At 44.7% G+C, this 25097-nt stretch overlaps 1 protein-coding gene across 1 annotated transcript in view; it reads right to left on the reverse strand.

Moving 5' to 3' along the window:
* Positions 1-25097, reverse strand: part of PES1 (pescadillo ribosomal biogenesis factor 1) — an 89714-nt gene that overhangs the window by 11010 nt on the left and 53607 nt on the right. The window contains 6 exon segments of the mRNA XM_030220341.1: positions 1122-1247; positions 4900-5030; positions 5504-5593; positions 5734-5811; positions 8393-8509; positions 19433-19522. Coding sequence (XP_030076201.1) covers positions 1122-1247; positions 4900-5030; positions 5504-5593; positions 5734-5811; positions 8393-8509; positions 19433-19522 — 632 coding nt within the window.

Genomic DNA, 25097 nt, shown 5'->3' on the forward strand with positions numbered 1-25097 from the left:
CTCAGTTCCTCAGGACCAAAGTCCACCACCCTAACCACTAGGCCACTCCTCCACTGTTGCTACTATTTGAGATTCTACATGGAATGTTGCTATTCCACTAGCAACATTCCATGCAGAAGTTGGCCCTTGCAGATCACCAATGTGGCCGCGCAGGCTTCTACATGGAATGTTGCTAGTGGAATAGCAACATTCCATGTAGAATCTCCAATAGTAGCAACATTCCATGTAGAATCTCCAATAGTATCTATTTTATTTTTGTTACATTTGTACCCTGCGCTTTCCCACTCATGGCAGGCTCAATGCGGCTTACACGGGGCAATAGAGGGTTAAGTGACTTGCCCAGAATCACAAGGAGCTGCAGTGGGAATCAAACTCAGTTCCCCAGTATCAAAGTACACTGCACTAACCACTAGGCTACTCCTCTACTAGCAACATTCCCTGGAGAAGCCTGCCCTTGCACATCACCAATGTGGCCGCTCAGGCTTCTGCTTCTGTGAGTCTGATGTCCTGCACCAGACTCACAGAAACAGAAGCCTGCGCAGCCTTCTACATGGAATGTTGCTAGTGGAATAGCAACATTCCATGTAGAATCTCTAATAGTAGCAACATTCCATGTAGAATCTCCAATAGTAGCAACATTCCATGTAGAATCTCCAATAGTATCTATTTTATTTGTGTTACATTTGTACCCTGCGCTTTCCCACTCATAGCAGGCTCAATGCGGCTTACATGGGGCAATGGAGGGTTAAGTGACTTGCCCAGAGTCACAAGGAGCTGCCTATGCCTGAAGTGGGAATCGAACTCAGTTCCTCAGTTCCCCAGGACCAAAGTCCACCACCCTAACCACTAGGCCACTCCTGCCAGGGTAGGGGAAGAAAGACCAGAACCATCGGCAGAACAGGATGGAGCAAGATGACAGGAGTCTAATGGGAGGCTGCTCAGTAAGGTTTGTGGGGTGCTGGGAAGATTAAATGGAACTTGACAGGAGGATCTTGGGGGTGTGTGAATATGAACAAACTCACAGTTGATATTCAGAATTTGACTGCAATGTGCTGGACAGACGGGGGTCTCGCCACTACAGGAGCTCATGCTGCCAGGCAATGCACACACTTAGCCCTCACCTGTTGATGACCTGTTTGTCCAGTGTGGGCCGGTCCACAATGTGGTGAGTGATGGTGGTATCATCAACATCATAGGTTGAACCAATACACACAGAGCGGTCCCAGGACACCTCGCCCCCAAAACCCCTGGTACAGACAGGAAAGAGCCGGTCAGAATAAAACACAAGTTAAAAACTGCATCTTGAGCCCATCCTGGAACCTAAACTAGAAACAGGAGTAACATAATATAGCATTATAAATAAACAACAGCACAGAACAATAATGTTATAAAAACATGATAATGATAGGGTACAAATGATAAATCATAACAGGCAGCACAGAAAGCATATTCATATAACACATTCACAGTACAAAGACACACTAAAATAGGCATACATTAGAAGAAACAACAGATACAAAGCTCACAGGGGCCCTTTTACTAAAGTTTAGCTCATGCTGACAGAATTAATGTGGCTAAATGTGCTTCTTAGAATTTCTCATGCGCTAAGCTTTAGTGCATGATGTCAGTATGATATAATGAAACATCTTAATAGGTAAAGACATATAGGCTGTTGCTGTATGTATTGTTGGGTATTCTATGTTATGCAGGGCTTTATTTGAGGGGGTACTGAGTACCGGCACCTTTTCCATTCTCTGCTAAAATTGATTCATGGTCCCCAAGTTATATGTTTCAACAATTTTATTGAGAGCATAAAGAAAGGGAACTGCACATATACAACGTAAGTACATTAACCTCCAAACAGAGTCCACTACTTGCATCAAATATACTCCAAGATATACCATCATCAATCTTTTAACTTTTACCCCCCCCCCCCAACATTATAATCAGCAAGTAAATCACACTTCCTTTTAACAACTTATTGTCCAGTTTACATATTTTATCAGACCTTGTCTGATAACGTTCTTCAAAGCCTAATTCTACCAATTAAAATAACTTCTAGTTCCCCTCTTTACCTTAAACACTCCATCCCTCCCTCTAATCTCCCCAACCCCCCTCTCAAACACTCCCCCTCCCTCTGTACCTCGAGACCTACCCTCCCTCCCCTCTCATCATCTCTACCATGGTTCCCAAGTTATAATGAAAGAGCTCAGGCTCTACACACCAATTCTGCCTCGTCATATAGATTCTGTGACTAGTTGCAGAGGGGTCCCTCAGTGATCAACCCACCCCTGAAGGGTTGCCTGGCATTTGAGTACTGGCACCTTTTTCGCTAGAAAAAATGCACTGATGTTATGTTTGTTTTTTATTCTATGTGGTTGTATTATTGGCTGTTTATGGAGAAATTAGGTCTTACCTGATAATTTTCTTTCCATTAGTTCTTCACACTATTCCAGGACATGAGGCCATTGACCAGCAGGTGGAGACAAAATAGAGAACTGAGCACCACTACATAGCCCCAAGCTAGCAGCCCAGTTCCTCAGTATTGGTCCTCAAGCAATGAAGAATGAACACCCAATCAGATGCATGGTTAGCAACCAACCTAGCAAGCCACCAGAACACACCGAAGGCCAAGTCTCTGGTAAGGCCCCACTTAAGAGTACTGTGTGCCATTCTGGAGACCCCACCTACAGAAGGATATAAACAGGATGGAGTTGGTCCAGAGGGCGGCTACAAAATTGGTGAGCAGTCTCGGTCATAAATACAGCGACAGACTTAGGAATCTCAACACGTATACGATGGAAGAGAGGCGGGAGAAAGGGGATATGACAGTGACGTTTAAATACCTCAGTGGTGTTAATGTACAGGCGATAAGCTTTTTTCAAATGAAGGAAAACTCAGGAATGAGGGGGCATATGATGAAGTTAAGAGGAAACAGGCTTAGAAGGAGTCTAAGAAAATATTCTTTCATGGAAAGGATGGTGGATGTGTGGAATGGCCTCCCGACAGGGGGTTGTAGAGACGAGGACTGTGTCAGAATTAAAAAAAAAAAAAAAGCACGGACAGGCATGTGGGATCCTTTAGGAAAGAAAGAGTTAGTGGTTACTGAGGATGGGGCAGACTGGATGGGCCACTTGGCCCTTATCTGCAGTCATATTTCTATCTCCACCTGCTGGTCGATGACCATGACAACCCACACGTCCTGGAACGGTGGGAAGTAACGTAATGGAAGTTTATAATGGGCACCAGCTTGGGTGAAACTCCTTCACACAGGCAGGAAATAAACAGTAATAAATACAAAACTAGATGGGCCTGATATTCAGCTAGCACAGATCACCATTTCACTGACCACCACTGGTATGCTCAGAAATTCAATGACAGGTCGTATCTGGGTTTTGGAACAGAATGTCTGCATTTGCCGCACAGCCGGTTAAGTGCGATATTCAGCATTTAACCAGATATAGGTTACCACAAAGGTAAGACTGACTTTTATACGGTCCTATTTATGCGGTTAACCTGGCTGGTTAAATTCCGAATATCCCACTCTGCACCCGGAATGCCCCCAAAATAGTCAGTTTTCAGTTCGGTACTAACCACTTAAGGGCTGCTGAAAATTAGTGGTTAGCCACGAACAGGCGACTTAACCGATCAGGAGCCGTTTCTGGCCAGCTGCATCGCTTTGAATTAGAGACTTGCATGGGAACGGGGTTCCCACGGGGACAGAAGCTGCTCCTGCAGGGTTCCCGCGGGGACAGAAGCCGCTCCTGCGGGATTCCCGTGGAAGTGTATGCTGCACTTGCACCAGCCTCTCACTTACCGAGTACCAAGTTCTTTGAGTGCCGTATCCTCCTCCTCGCTTTAACAGCACAGATGCGGAAAGTCTCCATTAAGGAGGTGGTAAAAACACAAATGGTGATGGAATTCAAAAAGGCATGGGATGAACAGAGGATCTCTAATTAGAAAATGGAAGTTATAAAAACCTAAGCTTAAATGACTGCATGTGTGTAGATGTGTCGATTGACAGTTAGATGGTGACTCTGGCTGCGATTAACTACGGTCGTTACCGGGCAGACTTATATGGTCTGTCTCTCATATATGGCAATCTGTTTTAGGATGGGCTGGAAAGAGCTTAGCAACTTTAATGGCTGGAACATCAGGACAATGTGATTTTTACGGTCCGTTTTCCGCAAATGAGAAGACAATTAGGCTGGAGTGGGCTTTGACGACAAATCCAGCAGTTGGAACATAAGGATAGGGCCAGGTGGGCTCCTATGGTCTATGTCCCAGAAACACCAAAGAAAGACCATAATCAAGTATATGTTTATTTTTGATTTAATTATGAATTGATAATGAGCGTGACTACTGGGCAGACTGGACCGTTCAGGTTTTTATCTGTTGTCACTTACTAGGTTACTATTAATCCTCTCTGATCCAGGAATGATGAACAGACCTCAGCTCTGACACAGGCTCAAGCATCAGATGTCACCTGACCTACTGGAGCATGCATGTGGTGACCTCTCAGCACACGATGCCAGTGAACCAGAGACAAGTCTTACATGTGCGCACCAGAGTATTCCAAGTTCCAACTTCTGTTCCTTCCTTGCCTGCAGAACTGTGGCTTGAACCCAGAGACTGAGAAAGCCGACCGGAATTCTTTTTTTAATGTACCATTAAATTCTTGAAGGGACGGGTGGGGATGGGTAAGATTTTTGTCCCCATGCAACTCTCTACTTTGAATATCGACCTCAATATTGTTAGTTTGCTAATGTTCTGTTTCACCTCCAGCGCAAGCAGAAGAGATGTGGAACTGATCCCACTCCTTAACCACCAGCAAAGGGCTGCGTCTTTAGATGGGGCTAGGTTGGAGAGACAGCACATAGCATCACACACTACTCTCACCTGATAACAAAAGCCAGCGGCTCTCGAGGCACTTCGCGGTTTAAGAAGAACTTTAGACCTTCAAAAAGCTTCTTCTGTTTTTCTAGCTCCTGCTGCTCCTTCTGCCTTTCCTCTTCCTGCTCCGTGTTACTCTAAATCAAGCACAGGACAGAGTGAGTACATCTTCAGAACCACCATAATCCTTACCCTGTGAATTAGACTGTGACACTCCGTATCCTGTAGATTCAGTGATACTCCCCTTACATTCCTATGTGCAGTACAGAAAGTCGTAAGATAAGAAAAACTCTTCAACATTCTAAATCACGCTCATTTATATGCTGATAAAAAAGGTCATGATTTACATATGCAAAAAACAATGTACTACTTACAGCAGGGGTTCTCAACCCAGTCTTCAGGATACACCTAAGGCAGTTAGGTTTTCAGGATACCCCCAATGAATATGCATGAGATTTGCACAGAATGGGGATACTGCATGCAAATGTATCTCATTCATATTCATTGTGGATATCTTGAAAACCTAACTAGCTAGATGTGTCCTGAGGATTGGTTTTTAGAGCCCCCGACCTCCAGTAAATCAAACATGTCCCTCCTCTTCTTTCCTCACCCCGTCCACAGGAAACACGTCCACCTCTGCGTCATCCTCCAGAACTGGTGCAACCACACGAGTCAGACTGGCGCTCATGGCCGACAGTTTCTATAGAGATGAAGATCAGATGTTTGAGTGAGGGTCTCTTACTAGCCAGGACAAATGCAGACTCTCCTGCCGCCTCAAGATATATGACATGGCCAGAGTTAATACAACTTATCACGGATAGAGGCAAAATGCACATTTACTTCCATGTAGGTCTCGGAGTCCATGGCGTATCTGGCTTCCTCTTCTGACTGTAGTTTGGACTCTGCTGTATCTTCCAGCTAAGAGAAAAAAAGCAAAACTATTACATGGTGTATGATGGAGTCTGATGATATAGTGAATCCTGATAAGGGATCTCCATTCTGGAGCATTTCTAAAAGGTCCTCCCTTTCCCTTAAGCATCTCAATCAACCAAGTACAAAGTCTGTGATATTCAGAGGAGAGGAGAGGACGGAGCAGCATGAAAAATGCGGTGGAGAATGTAAAAGCCACTTCCGCGCACACAGCTCAACTAAAGTTGGGCATTAAGATGATTCACATGCAGTTGCTCATATAGAATTTGCGCGGAGCACAAAATTGCCATTATAGAATACTAGTAAGTGCGCAGTTCTGCACCTAACTTTTAAGTGTGAGCACTTATGCTAGCTCAATGGCTGGTCTAAATACTCAGGCCTGTATACTGTGGATTACAAATGTCTATGGATGGATGATTTGTTTATATGATGCCATGGATTGCTTAGGATTCAGATAAACGCTTGAGTGGGGGTTTTTTTTTCAAAGAGATATGCACATATACATTTTTGTGATTTTGGATTTGAATATAATTATAATTCTGAAACCTGGTTTTTTTTTTTTTTAATGAGAATTTTCTTCACCCCCACTCTTTTTTTCTGGGTATGATTGGCCTATGATAGTATGTGAGACTCCATGTAGAGACTGAATGCAATTTATGCAAATAACCCTGGAGCTTTGAGGCTGGATTATTTAATAGCTGCTAGCTAAATACTCTGCTGGGTGCACTGAACATACAGACTGTTTTGATAAATGTTGTGACCTTGTAAAAGAGGTGATGTAAGGGAGGGATTAGTATGCAGGTAACACATTTTATAAACTGTAAAATAAGCCCAGAAATTTAGGTATTCCAAACAGCAGCTGTAAATGTGTGTGTGCTCTTTCCCTTAGAAAACCAGTGCATCTTATCAGCATACCTGCCACACTAATTGGGTGGCCTGTTATATCCTATTAACGATGCTTCTTGAATTCCACAGTCTTCTGGGCTTAAAGATGAGAACAGGTCAGTTTCTCATTTTTGGGCAGCCAGCTTTGGAACGCTCTACCAAGATCCATCCGAACAATTAACGACTATTTACCCTTCAGAAAAATGTTGAAGACATCTCTTCAAGTAAGCTTACCCTAATGACCCAACCTAACCTTTTAAGCCCACCCACACAACTCCTGCTCTGAAGATGATTATACCTTAATCCATGTCTCCCAAAGTCTTTATACTCATACCCCAGTCTTCTCTTCTCCATCTCCCTACACCATACCCCTCCCAATCTCTTTCCTTTTGCCTATCATACCTTGTTTACCTTTCCATGCTCAATTCACATTCTTAAAACCTTACTATTACCATGTTTATTACAGTTTGTAATATTCTCCTTATAATACTTTGTAATTCTATTTACTATGTAAGCCGCATTGAACCTGCTGTGTGTGGGAAAGCCTGTGGTACAAACGTAATAAATAAATTCCACCATGACAAAGGCAGATAAAGGATATGCAAGCCTTGCAGCACTTTTAGACTAACAAATGCTTTTCCATGATTCCAACAAAAGAGGCTGACCACAGACCTGACAGTCACAGCACTGCAGCCTTCCATGCTGACACATTACCATTGGTTTATTAGTTTTAATATACTGCTTTTCGAAACAACATCAAAGCAGTTCACAATACAGTGCTCCCCCCCCCCTTTCAAACTGGCACATCTCAGGCCCGGCACCCACACTAGTGCTTTGTGGTTTACTCCTGAGGGAATTTTGAACAATACAGACTTTGTACATGATTCCCCCACCTATACAGAATTCTGCACAGGGACCGGGGCAACAACAATGGCATCTTGCAAGACAGTCCACCCCTGCTCCAACACCACTGATGGCACGAGGAGGAGGGCAGCTGCAGATCAGGCTGTGTCCTCCTCCTCTGCTGCCCTGGGCCTGATGGCTGATTTGAATCACGTGGGACACCGTACAGCTGCATGGTTCAAAACCAGCAGACTCCAGGCACAAAAAGGAGGCCACAGCCCAATATGTACCGGGGTGGGGGAAGGCCAAGAGAATTCAGCATGGAACTGAGGGGGTCTTGTTGGAAGATAGAGGGAGATAACTCAGTGTCTCTGTGGTGGTGGTGGTGGGATTTAGGAGAAAGAATTGGGAAAAGCAGAGAGAGTCGAGGGTCTTGCTGGGCGGTTGTGTAAGAAAAGTGTGAGGGAGCAGGAAGAGAAGGCTGGGGACTGTCCACCCCAGAAAGGGAGCAGAGAAAACTGGGGGCTGAATGGGGGGGGGGGGAAATCTGCAGAGATATTACTGGGAGGGTCAAGCCTGAGGAAGGAGAAAGCTGGTGACTAAACTTGGGGAGGATAGTAAGCCGAGCGAGTGGGTTCAAGCTAAACTGAAGGGAGAGTACTACAGAGAGTGAAATCTGCAAAGATATCACGGGGCATACGTCAGACTCAGGGAACCAAGGAGCAAGACTTCATGGAAGAATTTTGCATAAAAAATTACAAGTATGCAAGCAGAAGTTAAAATGTAATGCACAGAATTTCCCCATGAATAACGAGTGTAGAAGCTGCATAGTTCAACTTACCTTCGGAGGGTACTGAAGGTTGAGGGTTTGATAGAGTCGAAAGTTGACAAAGCCCAGTAATGTGGTGTAAAACTCCGTGAATGTCGCCATTACTCTGTAATCCACATCTGTTGGGTGCTGAAATAAGATACAACAGAACATAAGGCAGTAGTTCCAGATCAGTTCTGCATGGAAATAAATCATTCTGACAAGATGCGATACATAAAGTAACAGTAAACAAACAAGGCAGTTTACAGTATAATAAAAAGGGCAGACACAACAAGAAGTCAATATTGGACAGGTTCAATTCATAAGCTACTCTTAGTCACAGTAGGGAAGGTAGATCTTGACATGGACAACAGTAAGGAACCAGGTTCTGCCATGACATAACCCACTGGTAGCCCGGAGTCAACCTAGTCTAATTTAAAAAAAAAAAATTTTGCTTAAGCCCCGATTTAAAAGTTCTTGTAGGCTGTCTCTGGCTGTAAGAAAGCAAGTAAGGAATTCCCCAGTGTAGGAGCTAGAAACAAAGAACAGCTGGTTGAATCCAGGTGAGCATATGTAGTTGCCAAGATAGTAGGAAGATGGGTCTGCAGTAATGGTGGTCCACTCCTTGTGAAAGTGGGAAATACACCCACTTGTGTCTACATACAAGGATTGAACCTTGACCCCATCATTGCGAGGACTGTGAAGAGGAAGAGGTTCTTGAAGAAGCAGAAAAGGGCATCTTGCCTCCTCGAAAGGAAGACAGAGTCTGAGGAAAGCGAGGTTTTTGAGCGGAAGCACTAGCCTTCCCTGGTCTTTACCTCTGTGCTTCTCGAAAACGAGACTTAGCCACCCAGAGATGAGGCTTAGGCTTGTTCTCAGGTAGTAGCTGGACTAGTGCCGTAGCCAAGGGTTTGGGCTCAGGCCCATCTAGTAGCAGCACACCTATGATGTGGCTGGCAGGGATTCCCAAGCCCCACCAGCTGAAAACTCTCAACAACTGTCCCTCCTGTATACCTTGTGAATAGCAGATCTTTGCCTGCAGCAAGCAGCAAATGATACATACTGCTCGCACCGGCCCCAAAGCCTTCCCTCTGATGTATTCCCACCTATGCGGAAACAGGAGGTTGGATCAGTGGGAAGGCTGTGAGGCCAACATGAGCAGTGTGTATTAGTTGCTGCTCGCTGCCGGTGAAAATCTGCTATTTAAAAGGTATGCGGGAGAGGGAGGAAATTTGAGAGACCATATGGCATGCAGGCAAGAGAAGGAGAGACCAAATCACCTGTGGGTTGGGACGGGGTTCTTCTGCCCACCCATCTTAGGTACAGGCCCACTCAAAATTGGGTGTCTGGCTACGCCCCTGAGCTGGACCTTGGAGTTTCCCAGGTCTAACAATCTTCTCCAAATCCCCACCAAAGAGTAGTCTCCCCTGAAAAGGCAACTTAAGACGAGATTTGGATGCCACATCAGCAGCCCAATGCCTCAACCATAGTCAGGGTTGCGCCGAAATGGCCAAGGCCATACCCTTAGCTCGTCTGAAAAATAGGACAACCCCACCCCTAGGGTAGGGAGAAAGTCTGGAGGCTAGTCCAAAGTGGACGATTGCTGAATCCACAATAAAGAAGTCCTAGCAACAAAAGAAGAAATTACTGCCCGATAATTTAATGCAGCTAATTGAAATGTTTTTGTTTTCATCCATCTTCTCTCTATGTTTAGGCTATCTCGATTGAACCAATTAGATAGCTTTTTATTTGGTCTAGATAGATTTGGTTTTAATAGGAGCTATATCAAATATATTTTTACCAAGTTCATCCCAAGTTACCAAGAAGTTGTTAGACCCTAGCATACAAATTGGTTGATTTTCGTCTACTTTAGACCAAAATTGTTCTATATTGATTTTGTCTCCTGTATTATATAAAGTAGGTTTGTAATGAAACGTCTTGTTGTGGTTAACTTCTTTCCAGTTTATTTTAAACTTTAGTCTACTATGGTCGGACCATAAAATTGCCTCCCATTCTATCTCAGATATTTAGATATTAGTGGGATTTATACGTTTAAAAGCTAGTAGGTCAAGCATGTAACCTTTACTAGGTGTAGAAGTACCTCTAGGAGTATAAAATCCTGAGTGGCGTAGAACGGGTAGAAGTGAATCAATTTTTCACTCTTTCAAAAAAGTACAAAGACTAGGGGACATGCAATGAAATTACATGGAAATACTTTTAAAACAAATAAGAGGAAATATTTTTTTTCCACTCAGCAAACAGTTAAGCTCTACTACTACTACTTAACATTTCTAAAGTGCTGCTAGGGTTACGCAGCGCTGTACAATTTAACATAGAGGGACGGTCCCTGCTCAAGGAGCTTACAATCTAAGAGACAAGTGAACGGACAGTCCGATAGGGGCGGTCAAATTGGGGCAGTCTGGATTTCCTGAACGGTAAGAGTTAGGTGCCGAATGCAGCATTGAAGAGGTGGGTTTTAAGCAAAGACTTGAAGACGGGCAGGGAGGGGGCTTGGCGTAAGGGCTCAGGAAGGTTGTTCCAAGCATAGGATGAGGCGAGGCAGAATGAGCGGAGCCTGGAGTTGGCGGTGTTGGAGAAGAGTACAGAGAGGAGGGATTTGTCCTGTGAACGGAGGTGAAACTCATTTCCAGAGGATGTGGTAACGGCGGTTAGCATATCTGGGTTTAAAAAAAAAAAAAAGGTTTCAACAAGTTGCTGAAGGAAAAGTCCATAGTCTGTTATTGAGATGGTCATGGGGGAAAACTACTGCTTGCCCTGGGATTGGTAGTATGGAATGTTGCTACTAATTGGGTTTCTGCCAGGTACTTTTGACCTGGATTGCCCACTGTCGAAAGCAGTATACTGGGCTAGATGGACCACTGGTCTAACCCAGTATGGCTATTCTTATGTTCTTACGCATACAATGGAAACAGTGCATGCAAATTAATCTCATGCACGTTCACTGTGGAAATCCTGAAAACCCAACTGGTTGTGGCCCTCGAGGGCCGCAGCTGTCCACACCTGACCTAAGGGGAAATGTGCCTTCCTCTCAAAGCAGTAACTTGTGTTACTCTGCCAGCCTGTGCTGCTTGCTGTGCTCTAAGGGTGTTGCTCAGTGCCATGCAGCTGGGTCCTCAGGATGCAATTCTGCTCGGTTTATACAACAGGCAGGGAACGTCTCTACAGATCCAAGTCAAGGGGGCACGGCGAACACCGTAATTTGAGCCACAAGGAGGGGTTGGAGCTGCTAGGGAACAATTAGAAGGCTTGTCTTTCTCTCAGACAGATGTGCTGGGTTCACACCCTCCCCCACACACAAGCTTCCTATTCACAAGGCATCGGAGGAAGAAGGCCCACAAAGGAAGCATTTTTTAAATTTGAATTTATACACCACTTTCGTATGCATGATCATACAGACTCCCTCAGGATGCAGTAAAGACTCAATGAAGTGGCCCTGGCCCATTCTGTATTCTCAGACAAACAACAGTGTCAGGCACCTTCCCTGTATAAATATTCCTGACCCATGGAAATGTCAAAAGCTATCAGATGGTGACTTCTCTCAGAACACGTAACAGAACACCACCTTCTTATCTCCTCAGCACCAGGCTCAAGCCCTTTTGTGTTTATTAACTACTGCTGGGGGAAGGGCACAAAACAGCATCACAATGTACTCAAAATGTGGTCTTTATTCAGAGACCAAGTAAGCAAAAGACAGCGCCTGAACGTACAATGAGAACAAGAGGATGCAGGAGACATGGGACATGAGACGGCTAGCAAAGCACAGGAGATGGTAAATCAGCAAGGGACGACAGCTGTAGGCACAACAGGAAGCAGGAAATGAGGTACAGAACCCAAACACTAGCAGCTTGATGGAGTCAAGAAGGGAACAATAACTTCTACCATGGAAGGGTGAATGATTAACAACTTCTGAATAAAAAAGGTTTCGTTTTCTTTTTTTTGGCCAGCACTGCCTCAAGTCCTGAAATAGGCAGCCGCCTAGGCCCCACCATCTGAGGCTTCAGTGAAGGACAAGAAGTGGTTGACAAGGAAATAAACCTGAGACCGGGTGCGGAGGAAAACTCAGGTAACTGCCTCACGAGTCCCCTGTGGTGCAGTTATACAATACCTCGGTCCTCTGGAAGACACCACCGTTTCTCAAGCTCTGCTATAGCGGGGTAAGAAAGTCGCCTCAACCAAAACCCCTCTGAAAGCAGCGGTGAACCAAGGGACCAAAAGCTGTCCACCTGGGTCGCTGCTGAACTTGAGTCCGCTTGAGATGGAGCCAGCAGGAAAAGGTGGCGAGGCAAAAGCCACAGATGTACTCCCTTTTGTGGGGAACAGCAACTGACAGGAACATCCATTTTCTTTTCTCTTTTGCAAGAGAAAACATGTCGCAGAAAACGAACTCGGTGGAAAATCAAGTCACCATATGCCACTCCCAGCTAGCGCACACACAAGATGGCTGCTCGGGCTCTGCGAGCCAAAAGACATCAGCCCGCGATTCACTTGGGCGGGGGGGGGAAGTTAGTGATCCCTGTCTGCAAAAACTGTATTCTGCGCAGAGCCTGCCTAAAAAAAACAAAACAAAAAAACCCCACATTGACAGAGCAGTGTAAGGCAGGAACCACGAGGAATTACTTTGCCAGTATTTTGTGGTTAAAAAGAAAACCGCTCCTGTGGTAAACTGCATTACCAGCAATAAATTTAACACTCACCCCGTGGCGCTGCCGGGGGATGTCTCGGTTTCAATATCACTGGAGACACACCACTAACATACATAGTAACATAGATGACGGCAGAAAAAGACCTGCATGGTCCATCCAGTCTGCCCAACAAGATAAACTCATATGTGTATACCTTACCTTGATTTGTACCTGCCTTTTTCAGGGCATAGACTGTACAAGTCTGCCCAGCAGTATTTCCTGCCTCCCAACCACCAGTCCCCGCCTCCCATCACCAGCTCTGGCACAGACCGTATAAGTCTGCCCTCCACTATCCTCGCCTCCCAACCACCAACCCCTCTTCCCCCACCTGCTCCGCCACCCAATTTCAGCTAAGCTTCTGAATATCCATTTCTACTGCACAGGATTCCTTTATGCATATCCCACACATGTTTGAATTCCGTTACCGTTTTCATCTCCACCACCTCCCGCGGGAGGGCATTCCAAGCATCCACCACCCTCTCCGTGAAAAAATACTTCCTGACATCTTTTTTGAGTCTGCCCCTCTTCAATCTCATTTCATGTCCTCTCGTTCTACCGCCTTCCCATCTCCGGAAAATATTTTTTTGCGGATTAATACCTTTCAAGTATTTGAACGTCTGTATCATATCACCCCTGTTACTCCTTTCCTCCAGGGTATACATGTTCAGGTCAGCAAGTCTCTGCTCATATATCTTGGAACGCAAATCCCATACCATTCTCGTAGCTTTTCTTTGCACCGCTTCCATTTTTTTAAACATCCTTCGCAAGGTACAGCCTCCAAAACTGAACCCAATACTCCAGGTGGGGCCTCACCAACGACTTGTACAGGGGCATCAACACTTCCTTTCTTCTGCTGATCACACCTCTCTCTATACAGCCTAGCAACCTTCTCGCTACGGCCACCGCCTTGTCACACTGTTTCGTCGCCTTCAGATCCTCGGATACTATCACCCCAAGATCCCTCTCCCCCTCAGTACCTATCAGACTCTCCCTGCCTAACACATAAGTCTCTCATGGGTTTCTACTCCCTAAATGCATCATTTTACATTTCTTCGCATTGAATTTTAATTGCCAAACCTTAGACCATTCTTCTAGCTTCCTCAGATCCCTTTTCATGCTTTCCACTCCCTCCCGGGTGTCCACTCTGTTGCAAATCTTAGTATCATCCGCAAATAGGCAAACTTTACCTTCTAACCCTTCGGCAATGTCACTCACAAATATATTGAACAGAATCGGCCCCAGCACCGATCCCTGAGGCACTCCACTACTCACCTTTCCCTCCTCCGAGCGAACTCCATTTACCACCACCCTCTGTCGTCTGTCCGTCAACCAGTTCTTAATCCAGTTTACCACTTCGGGACCTATCTTCAGCCCATCTAGTTTATTTAAGAGCCTCCTCTTGCAGCTGAGATACTGGGGGCTCCAGCATCTCTCCAGGAACCATTTGTAGACTCTCTTTTTGTTGTTGCTGTTTTTATAAATAGCCTCAGCTGTTGTGAGGAAGGAGAAAGGAAAGGGCTGGAGAAGGCAGGGGAGGGACCTGGGGTGACCTAAAGGCAGCACTGCTCAGCCGCACACTCCTAGCTTAACTGAACTCAGAAACCCAGGAACAGGAGCTGCATACAGATGAAACCAGGTGCTTGTGAGAGACCGTCCATCCACCTGCTGGAGATAAAGAATACAGACTAACCAGGGAGCATTCCACCCTATAAGGCAGTAGGTCAGCGCTCTCTATCTCCACTTGTTGGTAGATGGACACAACCCACAAGTCTCTGGATTTATCTGCTGCTGACGCTAAGGAAAATACTATTAAACACATGCGACTAACCACCTGTCTTCTCAGACCCTCTTCCCTCTAGTTGGCTAAAACATAAATCGGCATTGCCTTACCCCATTCCTTCACCTACTCTCTTCCAGCTTAATTTCAGGCTTTGTTCCCTCAGTTTGGAAAAAGGCCATTGTCAAGCCTTTAACCAAGGGTCCCTCTTTAGATCAGTCTGTCCTGTCTAACTATAGGCCAGTCTCCAATTTAAGCATTGTTTCCAAAATTACTGAAAAGGTAGTTTTCGATCAGTTCTCTCAAAGAATCGATCGGTTAGGTCACAGCACTTGTCAGCGATCTTCATTCTATTTTGGATAGGGGTAACATTGTTATCTCTGGACCTTTCTGAAGCCTTTCGTCTTGTGGACCGCATTCTACTTCTTGCATACCTTTGTGATATAGGGATTGAAGGGAGACCACTCGCTTGGTTCACATCGTTCCTGCTTATTTTCTGTTCACATTTCCACATCTGTGTCTCCTGATATTTCTTTACACTGTGGAGTTCCACAAGGCTCCATTCTATCACTGTTACTATTTAATATTTTTTTATCAGTCCCTCAGCTACGCTATTGCAGGACCTTAATCTTCATTTCTACATTTATTCTGAGGACATTTGTTTTCCCCCACATCAGGACTAGCCCCAGATTTAACCCCAATGCAATCAGCACTTCTTTCAGTTTCAGAATGGCTTTTGTCACACAAGCTTTACAAAAACTACTACTTGATAGATTACTGGTACTCAGCGTAAGCCCTCCATAGTGGCACCGTGGCTTTTTTTCTGTGTGTGTGTAAAGCTGCTGCTTACTCAGAGCCTCCTGTCCTGTTTGGAGGGAAAAGAGAGGACAGCTGCCAGCCAAGCCACCACAGAACCACTCAAAAAACCCACTGCTGAAAGCTGTGTAAACTGGGCTTTTTTTTTTTTTTTTAACTAAATGGCTGCCTCTCCCAGCCTAGCTGCTCTTCCCTCGAAGAGTCCTAGGCATATCAACTTAGCAAGAACGCTGGAACCAGGAGGATTTTTTTTTTTTTTGGGGGGGGGGGGGAGGAGGGAGGGACCTGGCCACCTGGGTGTAGCACCCCGAGGCTACAAATAGATTTATTTGTATCCCGCACTTTCCCACTAAAAGCAGGCTCAATGCGGCTTACATAGTAACAGGTAACACAGAATTTTGTAAAGTAGGAAATTAAGTATAACATAATAGAAGGATGGATGGGTAGTAAATGGATGGGTAGGTAGGTAGAGACAGGTGATAGAGAGAGGAGGGTAAGGTGGGAGATAGATCCCCACGGACCTCAGCATCCTTCAAGCAGGTTAAAACCAACCAGATGCACAGACGGGAAGAAATATCAGAAAAAGAACACCATAAATTTGCAAGAAAGAAAGAAAGATTGTGAAGGGCTCACCACTTTCCACCTGCTGGAGACTGAGATTACTGGATCTTTCTCTGTCAGGCAAGGGCTCTTATTGGCTCTCCCTGATGAGAACTCTGGTTCTCAGTCTCCACCTGCTGGAAGGCGTGCACAACCCATCAGTCTCAATCTGGGCCGCTCCAGAGGGATGCTAAGGAACTACTACTTGTTGGTACTCAGCCTAAGTCCTCCATAGTTTATTTATTTGTTGCATTTGTATCCCACACTTTCCCCACCTATTTGCAGGCGCAATGTGGCACGTTTAGCTCCTTCCCCATTTGGTCTTCCAATCCCAGCAGTAGACACTTTTAGGTACCTTGGTATTATTATAGATACTAGTCTCTCTTTCAATAAGCAGATCTTCTCAAAAAAACCCAGTGACTATTCCATACACACTAACAGTTATCTTAGCAACCACTGTAAAACACAGCATCATACAAACCTTGTAAATGTAATTAAATCTCTAACTGTTAAATGTAAGCCACATTGAACCAAAACTCGTTTTTGGATAATTGTGGGATGCAAGTGTGAAAAAATCTCACATGTCATCAGGACAAGATTTTTTTTTTTTGGTTACACTGTCTTCATTCCATCTCGTACTACACCGATTCTACTTCTCTTCGAACTTTGATTCAACGGCTAAAACTACTGCAATACGATCTATAATGGCCTTCCACATTTTCAAATACGTTGATTACAGACTTTGCACAATATCACTGCTAGATTCCAGTAAAATACTGAATATAAAATCAAAATTCTCCTCCTTACCCATAAGGTTTTGCATACCCCCTGCTTATCCTTTGCAATTATCCCCTACACTCCGGCTCGGGCGCTCCGATCATTAGACTACAATCGTTTGGTTCTGCCTTCCCCTAGGGCTGCATGCCGTGAATCCAGTAGAGCAGCAGCAGCCTTTTGTTTTTTGGCACCTTGCTTATGAAATAGCTGAACTCTTATTATTGCGTTTCAAAACTCTGTTGAAAACCCATTTCTTTTACCTAGCTTTTAATGGCCCTTCAAATAGAGCACTTTAATAGTGTTTTCCCCTGTGATACAATATGAGTGCAGTTTTGTTAAAAAAAGAAGCACAAGTAGTGCCACACTGGGAAAAGACCAAGGGTCCATCGAGCCCAGCATCCTGTCCACGACAGCGGCCAATCCAGGCCAAGGGCACCTGGCAAGCTTCCCAAACGTACAAACATTCTATACAATCAAGCCATTGTGACATCACTAATGAGGTTGGCTCTTATTGGTGGAATGAGCCACTATGACATCACAATAGGTTAAATCACTGCTCTATGTAATAAAGGTGAGCCAAGTAGAGGACATAAGTACATAAGTAATGCCACACTGGGAAAAGACCAAGGGTCCATCGAGCCCAGCATCCTGTCCACGACAGCGGCCAATCCAGGCCAATGGCACCTGGCAAGCTTCCCAAACGTACAAACATTCTATACAATCAAGCCATTGTGACATCACTAATGAGGTTGGCTCTTATTGGTGGAATGAGCCACTATGACATCACAATAGGTTAAATCACTGCTCTATGTAATAAAGGTGAGCCAAGTAGAGGACATAAGTACATAAGTAATGCCACACTGGGAAAAGACCAAGGGTCCATCGAGCCCAGCATCCTGTCCACGACAGCGGCCAATCCAGGCAAAGGGCACCTGGCGAGCTTCCCAAACGTACAAACATTCTATACAATCAAGCCATTGTGACATCACTAATGAGGTTGGCTCTTATTGGTGGAATGAGCCACTATGACATCACAATAGGTTAAATCACTGCTCTATGTAATAAAAGTGAGCCAAGTAGAGGACATAAGTACATAAGTAATGCCACACTGGGAAAAGACCAAGGGTCCATCGAGCCCAGCATCCTATCCACGACAGCGGCCAATCCAGGCCAAGGGCACCTGGCGAGCTTCCCAAACGTACAAACATTCTATACATGTTATTCCTGGAATTGTGGATTTTTCCCAAGTCCATTTAGTAGCGGTTTATGGACTTGTCCTTTAGGAAACTGTCTAACCCCTTTTTAAACTCTGCCAAGCTAACCGCCTTCACCACGTTCTCCGGCAACGAATTCCAGAGTTTAATTACGCGTTGGGTGAAGAAAAGTTCTCTCCGATTTGTTTTAAATTTACTACACTGTAGTTTCATCGCATGTCCCCTAGTCCTAGTATTTTTGGAAAGCGTGAACAGACGCTTCACATCCACCTGTTCCACTCCACTCATTATTTTATATACCTCTATCATGTCTCCCCTCAGCCGTCTCTTCTCCAAGCTGAAAAGCCCTAGCCTCCTTAAGTCTTTCTTCATAGGGAAGTCGTCCCATCCCCGCTATCATTTGAGTCGCCCTTCGCTGCACCTATTTCCAATTCCACTATATCTTTCTTGAGATGCGGCGACCAGAATTGAACACAATACTCAAGGCATGGAGCGATACAACGGCATTATAACATCCTCACACCTGTTTTCCATACCTTTCCTAATAATACCCAACATTCTATTCGCTTTCCGAGCCGCAGCAGCACACTGAGCAGAAGGTTTCAGTGTATTATCCCTTTCTTGGTCCGTAACTCCTAACGTGGAACCTTGCATGACGTAGCTATAATTCGGGTTCTTTTTTCCCCACATGCATCACCTTGCACTTGCTCACATTAAACATAAAGAAAGTATTATTTTATAGTATGACAAACTCTTGTTGAATGTGTCTTTCCTCTCATAAAATGGAGTTCTTGTCCTTGCTATGTTTTTAATGTTGTAACCGTGAACCGCTTTGACCTTCTTAGAAAAGGCAGGTATATCAAATACCAATTAAACATTAATCTCCCCCAAAGAATATCCAGTCCCTGTTGTGTTTGATGTTCTCTCTTTCCTTTATTACCTTTGGCCTTTACACTCCTCCTTCATGAATTTGTTTTATTGATTTTTTTTTTTGGTCAATACAAGTGCTAGGATCAGCCTGACACAGACGCTTGTACCTTCCCTGCATAATCTGATATCAGTTTACATTTAAAAAAATCACCCTATTTCCCTTCCTGCCAACAAAGCGCCTACCCGCGGAGCTGCAAAGACAGCGCTCCCCCTGAGATGCTGCGGCACAGACAGTAACTGAAGTGACTTTACTTACATTATGTGCGAAGGCGTAGGGCGTGATCCAAGTGATGGGCTGACCTAGCACTTCTGCCTGGTAATAGATTCCTTTGATGGACAGGAAAACCTGCAGAGAAGAACATATGGGGATTAAGATCAGGGGCTAGAGTTACTGAGCTGTGCAATACAGTCCAGCACACTTTCAACACGAGTTTCAGTGGCCCAGATCACCGTCAGTGAGCTGGAGGGAATCAGACAGGCACCCCATATAGAATTAGTGGGTTTGTAACTTTAGGCATTTAGATGGAGATGTTAGGCTCCTAATTGTACTTAGGCGTTATTCTAGAAATTGGTGCTTTAACACATAAACATGAGCACCTCACACACTTGGGTGCCAAATTTACACCCCTTGTTATTCAGCTGGCGGCAGTCTACTTTTTTTTAAACGCTGATCTTTGAAGTATCCCCCAATATTCAATGCCAGGCCATGTCCGGGTACCAGCACTGAATATCGCGGGATCATTTTTGGCGGGTCCAGCTAATATTCAGACGGGAATTGCATAAATTGGACTGGGACCACATCACTTTTTTTTTTTAACATAAAAAAGCCCCTCTCGACCCCCCCCCCCCCCCAACCAATGTCCCCTCTTTCCTTGAGGAGTTATTTTTTATACAATGAAAGATAAAAGTAACTGGATGTGCAGACATGTTTCAAAAATTGTTCCCAGCTACAGCTTCCGAGGTCTCTTTTGCTCTTTTACAATTTTGAAAGAATATATAACCATTTTTGGTTCAGATATGTATTAGCTTGGTTCGATACTGACCACATCTAGTTGATTTGATGGTTGTAAGCTGCACTTCCCTAATTCAGGGCTGAAGGAGATCCGGTTCCAGACCAAGAACTCCCACGACAGCCAGCAGGCACTTTGCCAGTATTACTTGGTCCTCTGCTCCTCAAACTACCCACTACAATTATTTCTGGCCAATCTAATTTCCTGCAGTTACCTATTATTTACAGTTTAAATATTTAAAAGGTATTGACTAGAAAAGGCAGACCATCTGAACTGCATCCTGAAGGTGGCAGACAGAGTGCATGACACATACTGAAGGAAAACAACCGGCTCTCGGGCTACTGATTCCAAATGGAAATGGTCTGGCTGGGAAAGGGACATCTTGCTAATCCAGAAATGTCTCCGGCTATGGAAGGAAAGGCTTCTTCTCCTATCCCCAAAGGGAAAGAGAAAGGAAGAGACAAAAAAAAAAAAAAAAAAAAGAGGAGACCAGGCGCCCTCTACTGTCCCACAAAAAACAGAAGAATTTAAACAAGAAGTTTCATGAAGTAATGATACATTTTTTGCAGAATGTGCACACATCCTTTGAATCCCTTGCCAGAAAAATGTTGTAAAGGCAGTTAGCTTAGCGGGGTTTAAAAAAGGTCTGGACGGCTTCCTAAAGGAAAAGTCCATAGATCATTATTTATTTATAACATTTATATCCCACAATATTCCCGCCCATGGGCAGGCTCAGTGTGGCGTACAGTACTTAATAAACAAACCATAACACAATAGCACAAAGTACAGTGGACAGGGTCACAGGAGGGAGAAAGAGATGACTGATGAGGGGAGAGGAAGAGAGGGTGGGTGATTGGGTATCACAGAGTGAGCTGTGGGCTAAAAGGCTGCGGCTCCTGCAGGACTCGTGGCAAACGCTCTGCCAAAAAGGAAGGTCTTGAGACGCTTCTTAAAGGTCAGGTGATCCGAAGTGATTTTGATCTCACGAGGCAGCCCGTTCCACAGTTGAGTGCTGAGATAAGGAAAAGAGGAGCCATAGATAGCCTTATATTTGACGCCACGGGAAGCAGGGTAATGGAGAGTGAGGTACTGTACTTTGTGCTATTGTGTTATGGTTTGCTTATTAACTACTGTACGCCACACTGAGCCTGCCCATGGGCGGGAATATTGTGGGATATAAATGTTATAAATAAATAATGGTCTATGGACTTTTTAAACCCCGCTAAGCTAACTGCCTTTACCACATTTTCTGGCAAGGAATTCCAAGGATGTGTGCACATTCTGCAAAAGATTTACCATTACTTCATGAAACTTCTTGTTTAAATTCTTCTGTCCTTTTGTGGGACAGTAGAGGGCGCCCGGTCTCCTCTCTCTCTTTTTTTGTTTTGTCTCTTCCTTTCTCTTTCCCTTTGGGGATAGGAGAAGAAGCCTTTCCCTCCATTATTAAAATGGACTTGGGGAAAATCCACTGCTTATTTCTGGGACAAGCAGCATAAAATGTTTTGTACTTTTTGGGGATCTTGCCAGGTATTTGTGACCTGGATTGGCCACTGTTGGAAACAGGATGCTGGGCTTGATGGACCTTTGGTCTGTCCCAGTATGGCAATACTTATAAGTGGATCTCCTCCTCTCCCCATTAAACCTGTAAGGATCCTCTTAGCCCCCTGATGTATTCTGGAACATACATTCATATGGCGATTTCAGATGCCTTACTCCCGCTACACTGGGCAAACAGGATTCAAAATGGGCTTCTGCAGAAGACAGAAGGTGGTTTCCAGCTATCAACAGAGGGATTATATAAAGACACTGCACAAAACAGTGGTCATATTTCAGCTTCAAATCGGAAATCTTCCCAACCTTTCTTTCTGCTAGTTTTTGATCACGCTATATCTTTGGAATGCCTTGTCTTCCTATTCTTAGTCAACTCAAATTTAATTTCTCCTTCAGATCTTAAAGCCTGGCTGAACAAGTGTATGACCACCTGCCAAATCCCTGGAAGATGAGCGAATTCCTGTCCCGACTGCTCTTGGGCCTGTGCTTCACCCCCCTCCTCTTCATATTGTAAGTAAACCCCCCCCCCCCCCCCCCCACACACACACACTTTCTATTTCTGGCTACACTCTCTCTGGACTGATTTCCTATTCCAGTAAGACCGTGTAAACCGCTTTCAGGTGGTTAATCAAATGAACAAAATTGAATTAACCCCCTTACCGACGCTTTTATTCGAAGTCCCACCCTCCTTCCCACCACCATGTTCTACAGCAAGTCCCAAGCAGGCCCAAAAATCTATGACAGAGCTGGCTTCCAGCTGCATTTTCTAGGAGGCCATTTCAAACCTTGCCAATCTTACATGATCAATATTTAAGCCAAACACTCAAGACACAGAAGGGGCCTATTACCAAGTCTTCTACTGGGTCCCCATAGCCACCAACAAAAGAACATAAGATGCAGTGACCAGAATTGCACACAGTATTTGAGGTGTGGTCGCACCATGGGGCGATACAAAGACATCATAACATTCTCATTTTTGTTTTCCATTCATTTCCTAATTAATTCCTAACATTCTACTTGCTTTCTTAACCACCACACACTGAGCAGAGGGTTTCGATGTACCATCAATGACACCTAGATCCTTTTCCTGGGTAGACTCCCGATGTGGAACTTTGCATCACGTAACTAAAGGTTGGGTTCCTCTCTCTCACAAGCATCACTTTGCACTTGCTCACATTAAAAGTCATCTGCCATTTGGATGCCCAGTCTCTCAGTCTTATTTAAGTACGTTTATATCCCGCATTTTCCCACAAAAAGCGGGCACAATGCGGCTTACAAAATTACAAATCAAAAAGGGTAATAACTGTTGTTAAGGTCCTCTTGCAATTTTTCACAATCCTCTTTTGATTTAACAACTTTGAATAACTGTGTCATCAGCAAATTAATTACTTCACTAGTTAGTCCCACCTCTAGATCATTTATAAATATGTTAAAAAGCAGTGGTCCCAACACAGACCCTTGCAGAACCCCACTACCTACCCTTCTCCATTAAGAATACTAATCGTTTAACCCTAACTGTTGTTTTTTATCTTTTAACCAGTTTTTAAATCCACAATAGGACACTACCTAGGAGTGGCCTAGTGGTTAGGGTGGTGGACTTTGGTCCTGGAGAACTGAGGAACTGAGTTCGATTCCCACTTCAGGCACAGGCAGCTCCTTGTGACTCTGGGCAAGTCACTTAACCCTCCATTGCCCCATGTAAGCCGCATTGAGCCTGCCATGAGTGGGAAAGTGCAGGGTACAAATGTAACAAAAATAAAATAAAATAAAATCCTATGACTCTCCAGTTTCCTTTCATGAGGTACTTTCTCAAATGCCTTCTGAAAATCCAGATACACAATATCGACCAGCTCACCTTAATCCACATGTTTATTCACCCGAAATGTAATAGATTGGTGAGGCAAGATTTCCCTTCACTAAATCCATGTTGTTGGCTCTATCTCATTAATCCATGTTTATAGATATGCTCTGTAATTTTGTTCTTTATAACAGTACCATTTTACCCAAGATTAGCAAGAAGGCTGTTTTAAAACATTTCAAACTATTCAGGTGAAACATCTGCCATCACTGAAGACAGGAGCCATGTGGTCTTTAAGGCCTGTACGCAACAGCATTTCAGCACTCGATCTGCAGCCCCTCCTTACCTCTCTACCCTCATCTCCCCTTACGTTCCTACCCGTAACCTCCGCTCTCAAGACAAATCCCTCCTTTCAGTACCCTTCTCCTCCACCACCAACTCCAGGCTCCGCCCTTTCTGCCTCGCCTCACCCCATGCTTGGAATAAGCTCCCTGAGCCCATACGCCAGGCCCCCTCCCCTGCCCATCTTCAAATCCTTGCTTAAAGCCCACCTCTTCAATGTCGCCTTTCGGCACCTAACCACTACACCTCTATTCAGGAAATCTAGACTGCCCCAACTTGACATTTCGTCCTTTAGATTGTAAGTTCCTTCGAGCAGGGACTGTCCTTCTTTGTTAAACTGAACAGCACTGCGTAACCCTAGTAGCGCTCTAGAAATGTTAAGTAGTAGTAGTATAACATACGTATATGTTAGCTCATCAAAAAGTTAAAAAGTAAAGTCCACTTATCAGAACCAGTAGAGAAACTAGGGCTGGGCACCTAAGAAACAAAGTTTTTTGTTTGCTGAGCGGCAGCCACCTATTTCCGGTTTGGCACCCATTGCCGACAACCCTTTGTTTGGACCTAGCGTGGGGAACCCTGTATTTGAACGCTGGGCGGCGTCCGGATTGGATATGATGGGTCAGTTGTACGTAGGAGAAGATTTGGTTTCCTTTGACGCCTTGAGGGAGGATTTCCGGCTGCGGCAAAGTGACTACTATGTTTACTTGCAACTGAGACATTTCTTGAAAGGGCCTGAGTATGTGACCGGTCTTAAGAGGGAAACACACCCAATGGAAGAGGTGTGTGTGCGGCATCATAGTACAAGGGGTATGATCACTTTTTTATATGCGGCTTTGGTAGCGCACCAAAGGCCTTCACTGTTACATAGGAGACGGTGGGAACAGGAATTAGATTTCACTTTAGCGGATGAAAAATGGCTACAGCTGGAAAAGGGGATTATGCATTCCGCGAGGTCGGTGTCAATGAAAGAGAATGCAATTAAAGTGTTTTTCCGGTGGTACCTCACTCCGGCGCATTTGCATCATATGTTTGTGCAGGTTCCAGACAGTTGTTGGAGGAAATGTGGTGCTGTGGGTACTATGGGACACATATGGTGGACATGTCCAAAGGCTAAAGAGTATTGGAAGGCGGTGCAGGCGCGCCTTCAGAGATGGGTTGGCAGACCTGTGCGGTGGCATCCTTTAATATTCCTACTGGGGCAGCGACCAGAAGGCCTTAAA

Source organism: Microcaecilia unicolor, chromosome 11 (genome assembly GCF_901765095.1).
Source record: "Microcaecilia unicolor chromosome 11, aMicUni1.1, whole genome shotgun sequence".
NCBI classification, from domain to species: Eukaryota; Metazoa; Chordata; class Amphibia; order Gymnophiona; family Siphonopidae; genus Microcaecilia; species Microcaecilia unicolor.